General features: G+C 37.0%; 1 protein-coding gene across 2 annotated transcripts; it reads left to right on the top strand.

Moving 5' to 3' along the window:
• Window positions 1–328: 328 nt before the first annotated feature.
• pde6c (phosphodiesterase 6C, cGMP-specific, cone, alpha prime) lies at window positions 329–10,813 on the top strand. Of its 2 annotated transcripts, none has more exons than XM_066666193.1 (22): window positions 329–796; window positions 1,611–1,763; window positions 2,138–2,227; window positions 2,343–2,483; window positions 2,574–2,648; window positions 3,388–3,452; window positions 3,565–3,631; window positions 3,810–3,857; window positions 4,653–4,802; window positions 4,895–5,038; window positions 5,133–5,198; window positions 5,831–5,977; window positions 7,099–7,206; window positions 8,144–8,253; window positions 8,351–8,438; window positions 8,534–8,634; window positions 8,712–8,819; window positions 9,212–9,275; window positions 9,402–9,476; window positions 10,215–10,298; window positions 10,408–10,558; window positions 10,773–10,813. In XM_066666193.1, exons 1-22 carry the CDS (start codon window positions 329–331, stop codon window positions 10,811–10,813), a joined length of 2,544 nt encoding a protein of 847 aa, XP_066522290.1. The 2 variants fall into 2 exon arrangements, with proteins under 2 accessions (XP_066522290.1, XP_066522289.1); XM_066666192.1 differs by having other exon boundaries at window positions 10,761–10,813.

The raw sequence follows: 10,813 nt of genomic DNA, 5'->3' as shown, positions 1-10,813 counted from the left end.
ACTAGACTGTCCAATGTAAAATAATCAGCATTGGGGATTTGCAGGTTAAGAAAGCTTAGGTGGGGGTTTAATGTCATGACGTCACTTTAATTAGCGCCACTTTGATCCCTTCAGCCCTGTAAGCCACTGTAGAGTCTGCCAGCAACAGAAGATCAGGAGTCTTTTCTATTCTTTGTGTTAGTGAGGTGGAAGATGCAGTTGACTTACCAACAGGGCCACTGAGTTCCCAGAGCTTGCTTTTTCTCACTTTCTCTTTTTATGTGGGTGATGCATTTCTAATTGGAATACCACCTGAACTCCCTGGAAGAGTACATACCTGTAAATCGTGATGGCAGACAAGGACAGTGTGGAAAAGTATTTGGAAAACAACCCACAATTTGCCAAAGAGTATTTTGACAAAAAGATCCGGGCTGAGGTCATCGCAGCTGCCTTCACAGAAAAGCTTGAAATAAAAGACACTTCCTCATACAAAGATGTGTCTCAGATCCAGGAAGCCAACATTATCTTCGACCTGGTGCAGGAAATGCATGCCGGGCAGCTAATGGAGAAGAGCATGCACAAAGTCTTGCAGAGGATATGCATGCTGATCAATGCTGACCGCTGCAGCTTTTTCATTGTCAGAGCTAGAAACGGAATCACAGAGTTGTCCACCTGTCTTTTTGATGTTACCCCTACATCCAAATTTGAGAGCAACCTGGTGAACCCCTCAGCTGAGATTGTCTTCCCCACTGACATCGGCATTGTTGGACAAATAGCCACCACCAAAAAAGGAGTTAACGTTCCAGATGTGAAGCAGGTGAGATCAAGCTGGTATCCATCAAGTTACACATTCAGCAATGTACATGTCCACATTTGAGTCCACATTTTTGCTGTCATGTTTTAAAAGTCTACTTAAAAATCTAGCACCACACAAGGTGGCAATGTTCCTGTGCAGTGTATTATATTTATTACTTACTCATTTGTAATTTAGAATTAAAACATAAATATAATTTTATCTAAAGATAGCACCACAGAGCTCTGTTCCTAGTTACAGAATTAGCTAAAGTTAATTCTATATATAGGAGGATCCATCAGATTTAAAATGGATTATACCCTTTTTGCCCTGTGACATAATGAAAGTAAAAACTGTTCTGACAGTGAAACAGTAACTCAATTTGATTAAGAACATTTAGAGCTACAACCAACACATAGGACAGATATAGAACTAGATTAGGGTGGATTAGACCAGATTAGCCTTAAATAGAAATAGTTAAAATTAAAAGATTCTCTTAGATGCATGAAAAAGTAATAGAGAAAAAAAAAAAAATATTTTAATGCAGATGGTAAACTATAGTGAGTATATTTACTCACTAGAAAATTGCAGTTTAAGTCTTTAAATATGGAGACATTTAAGTTCATATTAAATAAATGCAGTTCAGTTAAGATATCTTATTGAGTGACATTAAAAAGTTATCTCCCAATAACGAATACTCAATAGTTCAATAGTGAAATACATTTATATTCCCTTAATAACGGTATTATTATAATTGTCTTTTGATAATTACCATGGCATAAACAATTCAATGAATTTGAACTGATGCTCAGTTGATGCTTTTATCTGTTTTTCCAAGAACTCCAAGTTCAGTGACTTTGTGGACAAACAAACAGGATACACCACCAAAAACATGCTAGCTGCTGCCATAGTAAGCGGAAAGGATCCACTGGGAGTTGTCATGGCATTAAACAAAGTTGGAGGCACAGAATTCACTAAAGCTGATGAGAATGTAAGTGTAAACAGGTTGGACCCTCTGTTTCCAGAAACAATGCATTACAAAACCCCTGACCAAGAGCAATGTATTGTTTGCCTTTAGTATAAATTCCTTAATATTAACAAAAAACACAGCCTCCACAACCTCATGAAGTGATTTTAATTCATTAAACAGTCATTGCTTGTAGAACAACTTTCTTTTGTAGAATTAGATTTGTAGAAATCTTAGTTTGGAACAGTGTGGATTTCTAATAGTTATTCTACAACGTGGCAGCTCTTCAAGCACTTATTCCAGTACAAATACCCACTGTTTATTGTTAGAATATTATGTCTTTCATAAAGGCCCAGTGTAGCAAAATTGGAATAACACGAATGTTGTTTTCCTCCAAGCTTTTCAACAAGTACTTGGAGTTTGGCACAGTCATCGCTCTTCAGCATTACACCAATTATATGTGGAATGTGGAATCCAGGAGAAGTCAGGTAATTACAAATAAGATAAAAAAAAGACAAAAGCAAATTAACCCACTGTGAAACTCTTGAGTAAAAAAGTGAGAGGCCACAAAATAACTACTTCCTTGTTCGTCTAACTGCACAGGTGCTTCTGTGGTCTGCTAGCAAAGTGTTTGAAGAACTGACGGACATTGAGAGACAGTTCCACAAAGCTCTGTACACTGTGAGAACCTACCTTCAGTGTGAGAGGTATTCTGTTGGACTACTGGACATGACCAAAGAGAAGGTCAAGTACCATTGACTCTATATACAGATTTTTGAAAAGCATCATCCTACTGAAGATGGAATCTTAACATTTTACATTCTTTTGGTTTAGGAATTCTATGATGAATGGCCTATTAAACTGGGTGATGTGGAACCATATAAAGGTCCTAAGACACCGGATGGCAGAGTGAGTGTCTTTGTTCATTCATTCATTCATTCATTGTCTGTAACCCTTATCCAGTTCAGGGTCAAGGTGGGTCCAGAGCCTACATGGAATCACTGGGCACAAGGCAGGAACACACCTTGGAGGGGGCACATATTCACCCACACACTCACACCTATGGACACTTTTGAGTCACCAATCCAACGTGTACTAACGTGTGTTTTTGGACTGTGGGAGGAAACTGGAGAACCTGGAGGAAACCCATGCAGACACAGGGAGAACACACCACACTCCTCACAGACAGTCACCCGGAGGAAACCCACGCAGACACAGGGAGAACACACCACACTCCTCACAGACAGTCACCCGGAGGAAACCCACGCAGACACAGGGAGAACACACCACAGTCCTCACACACAGTCACCCGGAGGAAACCCACGCAGACACAGGGAGAACACACCACACTCCTCACAGACAGTCACCCGGAGGAAACCCACGCAGACACAGGGAGAACACACCACACTCCTCACAGACAGTCACCCGGAGGAAACCCACGTAGACACAGGGAGAACACACCACACTCCTCATCCGGAGCCAGATTTGAACCCACAACCCCAGATCCCTGGAGCTGTGTGACAGCGACACTACCTGCAGCGCCATCGTGCCGCCCTGTTTTTGATTAGTTTTAATATTATTTTTTCACCCAATTCATGATCTCTGAAAATTTATATGCAACAAACACATATTTGCTTATTTTTCACAGGAGATCAACTTTTACAAAATTATTGATTATCTTCTTGAAGGCAAAGAGGAGATCAAAGTCATACCGTAAGTATTTGTATTAATAATTCCCACCTGCTGCCAGTCTATTGAGTAATCCACGAATCACCTTTAGTTTTATTATGTCACTAAGTTAATTTATGTTTGTGCCTTTTTTCAGAGCACCTCCTGCAGATCACTGGGCAATGGTTAGTGGTCTCCCAACGTATGTGGCTGAAAACGGCTTTGTAAGTTCTTCTCTATTCAGCAACACTGCATCACACACTCTGCTCACACACAATTTTGTTTTTACATAAGAATCTGCATCTCTCAGATTTCATAACCTATTGTACTTTAGTGTATCATGTGAAAAGGAAGGTTCTGTATTTAGCAAACAGTAAACAACCCCTTTTTGATTTTTTGCAGATTTGTAACATGATGAACGTTGCTGCTGATGAGTACTTCACATTCCAGGTGGAGTTTGCCTGAGATCCATATATTTAGATGTATTCCTTCATTCATTGTCTGTAACTACATATCCAGTTCAGGGTCAGGAGCCAACTCAGAACCAGATACTTAAGTTATATTCTTTTGGAACCACTTAACTAAACTTTGTACTAAATCACTACTAATATGTCATTTAGTTTATTAGGTTACACTTAATATACACTGAGTGAACTTGTCATATTTAATTTTTATCCTTCTTCTAATACAACTGAAACATATTTCTCTGAGCTGCCTGCCTCAACTGTAAAACACATTAAAATGAGCTTAAATTATTAATAAAATATAAAATAAAAGTCACTAATATAAACAAACAATAAGACCATGTAAAAATAATCACCAATAAAAATTATGCATTAACACAAAATGCACCAATATACAGTATAACACGTTAAAATACTTGTAAATGATAAGAATTACTAATACAAACGTAAGAATATAAATATATTTAAGCTTTCTTACAGAGTTTCAGAAATAACCTGACATGTACACTTTGTATTTATTAAGTAATTACATATTAGCCATGATTTAGTACAAATTAGTGGTTCCAAAATAGTACACTTAAAGGACACCAAACTCCTCACAGACAATCTCCCAAAATCAGGGTTCAAACCCACAACCCCAGGACCCTGGAGATATTTGACAGTGACATTACATGTTGTGCCACTGTGAGGCACACATTTAGATAGACATTCTCCAAAAAAAGAAAACACTAAAGAATGTGTCATCATCAATTTAATTAATGGCATTTTTTCCCCACTCCAGAAAGAAGCTGTGGATGAGACAGGCTTTGTTATTAAGAATGTTTTGTCTCTTCCCATTGTGAACAAAAAAGAGGAAATTGTGGGCGTTGCCACATTCTTTAATAGAAGAGATGGGAAGCCATTTGAGGAGCAGGATGAGCAGATCACAGAGGTAAGATGTTACTGCTTTTGATGCTGCATTTTATCTGATTCTATACAATTTTATAAAAATGTTTTGTGGATCTGCTGAACTCTTGTTTGCAGGCACTCACACAATTCCTGGGCTGGTCAGTGCTCAACTGTGACACCTATGACAAACTGAACAAAACTGAGTGGAAGAGAGAAATTGCACAGGAGATGGTGATATACCAAACCAGAGCCTCTCTCGCAGAGGTCCAGGAAATTCTGGTGAGATTCTGCTTGGTGAATATTCTGCTCTGAAATAGCTGTGTTTCTGCTTCTACTGCATGTTTTTTTTTTTCTTTTTTTTTGTGCTTTGTAGAACACAAGAGAGAAGTTTGGCAAAGAACCAGATGAATGTGATCAGAAAGAGATGTACAAATTATTGGTAAACCCTTTCTTGTTTCTCACAAAATGTCTAACTCTGTTCTTCTCAAAATGAAACATGGTGTAAATGTATTTATAACCATAAGCTCATAAAAGCTCATTAAATTGTTACACAGTTATGTGTAAAAACTCATTATTTTCTTGTTTGTTTGGAGCTAAATATCTCCAAGACTAGGAACAGTTCCCTCATAGAGCAACGCAGACCAGCCATTTAGGAACACAGTACATAAGAACATAAAACTTTGTAGTGGAGCAAAATTTACAAGAGAGACACAAAGCACATGGCATAGCTGCACACATGTTATATGAATACTTTCAGACATTATCCCAAGAACTTCTTTATTAGCTACAGTGACCATATACATTCAGGGTCTATTATTCTCTTCATACAGGGAGAGCTGAGTCACATACATGCACACGCTACCTGAGGAACTCTTAGAGAAACCGTGCCCATTTTTTAAAGAGACAAACCACAAACATCTGTTAAATAAAATTGTGTGTTTTCACATTAATGCATTATTGTGTTTCAACAATTTCCTCACTGAGCATGTTAGCAGGTATTTGCAGTAACCTTTGATCATATGTGTTATTTGCATAATGTCTGATTTACATAATATATATGTCCATGTTTAGAGAACAAACATACCTGAAGCCAAGGATGTTGATCTGCTAGAATTCCACTTCAGTGACTTTCCTCTTTCCGAATTTGACCTCATCAAATGTGGTATTCGCTGTTTCTTTGAACTCGGAGTAGTGGAGAAGTTCAAAGTGCCAGCAGAGGTCAGATATGTTTATGAATTCTTTTAAATAATGTATTAGGTGTATAAATAAGTTTAATGCTTTTTTTCCCAGATTAAACATTTATCTGTGAGAAATCTATAATACATTTAATCATCAACATATCCTCTATTATCGATCACCTTCCGTCTCCTATCAGGCAGCTTATGAATTCTAGAGATGAAGTTTTGTCTTTTGATGCAATGAATTCCTCATCCATTTTTATATTTCTTCAAATATTTTAAATTGGAAAACTGATGCTTTCGACTGATTTCTTGGTTGAATCACAGCGATTGTTGTTTGTAGAGATGAACATTAACAGTTTCACCTAGATCCAGAAATTCATAAAATAGCTCACCTTTCATATTCTGTTCATATCTCCAGGATCTGCCAGTGTTTTTTTTTTTCGTTTTAACAGGAAAGATTTCTCTGTAGTTTGTTGTATAGATTCAAACACATGGTCATCCTTATTCTTCTGATGCAATTCATGTGACATCCATTTCCTTTCCATCTGAATCTTTGTTGAGTTACTTCAAGTTGTTTACCAAGTCCTGTTTTTGTTTGACATGAACTTTCATCAAGAATTTATTCATTCATTAATTCATTATCTGTAAGCGCTTATCCAGTTCAGGGTCACGGGGAGAACACACCAACTCCTCACAGACAGGAGCTGGAGCTGTGTGACTGCGACACTGCCTGCTGCGCCACCGTACTATGTTCACTATTGCTTACTCTGAGATCACCAACTTTAAATAGATAAAATTTTTGGATACAGTATAATAGTCACATGGTGAATGCAGTGATGAATAAATACTTTCTAACTTGCCATTTTCAAACTTTTCATTTTTAAGTAATTTTTCATTTTTAAGTAGTTTGAACACTATGTAAGAGTTACAAATAATAAAATAAAATAACAAAAAAGCAGTAGAATGTTTGAATTTCAAATTACAATTATACATCACACAAAAACATTTTAAAACTTATTTGTACACCTAACATTCTGCTTGTCATTAATATTCATAATATATCATGCAGCCACATGCCCCCTACCCTCGGGTTTGTTTCTATTTTATGCATCTCATCAATCAGCGAAATGTTGTTCTGTTCCATAAATGTTCCATTAGATTCTGACCAGATGGATGTATACAGTGAGGAAGGGATACAGAGACATCACTTACCACAACTGGAGACATGGCTTCAATGTGGGACAGACCATGTTCTGTTTACTGCAGGTGAGTTAAAGCGGGTCCGTTTTAATATGAAATAGGATCTGCAGTAGTTTCACTGTGGAGTTTATTGGGTTCCATTTTATTTTATTGGGTTTATTGTTTATTTTCAGATTCACATTAGTAAACAGTACTAAAACAGTCCTAAAAAAGCAGCACTGGGGGGCAGCCATGACCTAAAGTTTTGAGAACGGGCTTGGTACCGGAAGGTTATCTGTTTGATCCCCATGACATTCAGGAACATCCATGTCTGAAGTGCCCTTGAGCAAGGCACCTAACCCCCAAAATGTTCTCCTGCTCTGGATGTGTGTGTTTGTGTGTTCATCGGCCCTAATCACTAGTGTGAGTGTGTGTCAACTGCCACGGATGGGTGAAATGCAGTGGACAAATTTTGTTATGCGGTTGTTAAAATGATCATAAACTATGTAACTTTCACTTAAAATCCTACCTTCTGCATAATATATATATATATATCATGTGGATCTCCCCATTAGCTTTCAAAGCTTACTTTGAGACAAAACTGGTAGTTTTTTTGGCAAAATTGATGCTGCTTATGTTGATTATTGGTGTGCTGATGGCCTTTGGCCATCCAGTGAATGTAAGCCATCTGAAATGTGAACAGTTATCATCTCAGGTTTTTTAGCAAGGCTAAGAAAATCAGTAAACATAATATCACAGTGACCTGGTCATTAGTTCAAACATTTGTTTGTACATTCACATGTTTGAGGAGATCAAGCCTTGACCTTCACCTCAAACACATGGTTTTCCCACTGTGTGCAAGTTCAGGCAGGATCAAAATGTGAAGGTATTCCCAGGAAAGATTTGCAAATATATGCTGAAACAACAGCTGGACTTTGCACCCTTTTGTATACAGCGTCGTTATTTTTTCCCCCTAAAAGTGTATTTGCATTAAAATAACTTTCTTTTCTCCCTCCATAAACAGACTGGAAGGCTGAGGAAATATTACTCAGATCTTGATGCGTTTGCAATGGTGGCAGCGGCTTTTTGTCATGATATTGACCACAGAGGAACCAATAATCTCTACCAGACCAAGTGTGTAATTAGTGATTATTCTGCTCATATTACATTAGTTACAAATGTCATGGGTTTTATCCTAGTCTTACTTTTTATATTTCCATTTCCATTGCAGGAGTGCATCACCTTTGGCAAAGCTTCATGGCTCCTCAATCTTAGAAAGACATCATCTGGAGTATAGCAAGAATCTCATGGGAGAAGAGGTTCATAATCTCACAAAATATTTCCTATTTATAAACTGTATTTATTTTTAAAGTATAATCTACTTGACCATTTTGTTTCTTTTGAACCTGTGTAGAACCTAAACATTTTCCAGAGTCTACAAAAACGCCAGTTTGAAACTGTACAGCATTTACACGATGTATGCATCATTGCCACGGACTTAGCCTTGTATTTCAAGTAAGTGCTGATCTACTGACTTTGTCAGTTTGTTTAGAAAATCACTGGGTGATCTAAACACTTTCTTTCTCTCACAGGAAAAGAACAATGTTCCAGAAGATTGTTGATGCTACAGAACCAATGACAGATGAAAAAGAAGCCATCAACTATGTGTCTAACAATCCTATAAGAAAGGAAATCATCATGTAATTAATATGTACTTTGTATTAGAATAGTCACACCTAAAAGAAAAAGGGAAATGAAAACCTGCACTCGTTACTGGCCTTTATTTTTTATTATCTATCAGATATTTGAATAATCTTATGCTTTAATATGAATTATACAACTTCCAAAGAAATAATATATTGTAGTTGATTATCACATTCCCTGGTAGGCTCTGGAACCACCGCGACCCTGAATTGGATAAGCGGTTACAGATAATGAATGAATGAATGAATGATTATCACATTACTGTAAAAGATTAATTACGCATCAGCTCTTCTCTGTTTTTGATTAATCAGATGAGGAACACAACTCCAATCTGCTCGTTTGATTAATTAATAATTAGCAACTACAAATAATTTCCTGCTGTGTCCAGGGCAATGATGATGACCGGCTGTGACCTGTCTGCCATCACAAAACCATGGGAAGTTCAAAGCAAGGTATACATTCCTCTGTCACTAATGCTAATGAAGATGATGATTTGAAATCTACAGCATAGTTTTTCATTAATATAGTAGTCTGTGGAGTGTGGAGCTATAGTGTTTTATTCTCTCTGTCTATTTGAGGTGGCTCTGATGGTAGCAGCTGAATTCTGGGAGCAGGGTGACCTGGAGAGGTCCGTCCTTGAACAAGAGCCTATTGTAAGTGTTTGTAATTAAACAATTATTTTCATCATTATTTATATGACACATTTATATAAAATATATTGTTGTGAAAAACTCTTTTAATTATTAATATATAATATCAGAATATATATAGTGCAGATAAATCAAAAATAGACAAACACATTATATGGTTTAAAAGAACATAGGTAGAGAATATTTCAAAATTAGAGAACAACTTAGATTTTCTGAGGTTTCTGAAGTTATCTTTATATGGATGAAATTTGAAACTGAGCTCTGGTCAAAATCAAAGAACACTTGTTGAAGCCCAAGGTGTGATGCTTTCAGCCATCACAAGAAAAGCATGTCATTCCAAGAGCATGATTTCTAGAATATTAAAGGTTTACAGTGACTGTAATTGCAAAGCCCCCCACAAAATGCTGGACATCCACTTAAGACAAATGCACAAGAGAACTAGATGTTATCTTTAAAATGCTGGTTGAGGTGACTCCCTAATATGCCAAAGGTTGTAGATCACTGTGGGTATCTAGAAAAGAGTTAATTAAGGGTAACAATCATTCAAGCAATCATTCAAAATAGGATAGGCAGTAAAACTAAAATTTGGGAAAATGTTAGTTGATCTTTCAGTTTAATCTCTAATGTAGAATTACAGTTCAATTTTAATTGTGCATTGCAGTATTTCATAATTTAACTTCATATTGGATGGGAACTTCAAAATTAATACATGTGTGATGTTTATAATGAAACTTTTCACAGCCAATGATGGACAGGAACAAGTCAGATGAGCTTCCCAAAATGCAGTGTGGTTTCATCGATTTTGTCTGCTCATTCGTCTATAAGGTAAACTGAAAACCTTCTGCTCGTGAGAGGCCCACTGACTGTTTGTTTGGACTGGAATTGACTTTTCAGTGTTTGCTGTAACTGTGACTTTGACTGTTTTCTTATTCAGGAATTTTCGCGGTTCCACAAGGAAATCACCCCAATGTTTGATGGTCTGAACAATAACAGAGCTCACTGGAAAGAACTGGCCGACGTTTATCAGGCTAAACTAGATGCCATCGCCAACGAGAAGAAAAAACTGGAGGAAGCGGAGAAAAAAGGTCATTAAAACTCAATTTAATCTGATCCACACTCTGCTATATATTACCATGCTAACAGCATACAAATGACCTATAGTTAAATAAGATTATATACATTATTACTGCAAGTAATATTGTACATGCTGAAAGGAAATAAACTGAAACACAACACTAGTACAGCTCTTTTTCTAACATTTTGACCCTTTTCTCTGTCTTTTGGTTTGGGGAACTGAAGATGGAGAAGGAGGAAAGTCGAAAACCTGCACCATATTTTAA

The sequence above is a fragment of the Hoplias malabaricus genome, chromosome 3 (assembly GCF_029633855.1).
Source record: "Hoplias malabaricus isolate fHopMal1 chromosome 3, fHopMal1.hap1, whole genome shotgun sequence".
Lineage (NCBI taxonomy): Eukaryota > Metazoa > Chordata > Actinopteri > Characiformes > Erythrinidae > Hoplias > Hoplias malabaricus.
The sequence above is the reverse complement of the archived record's forward strand: the minus strand, read 5'-3'. Positions and strand labels throughout refer to the sequence as shown.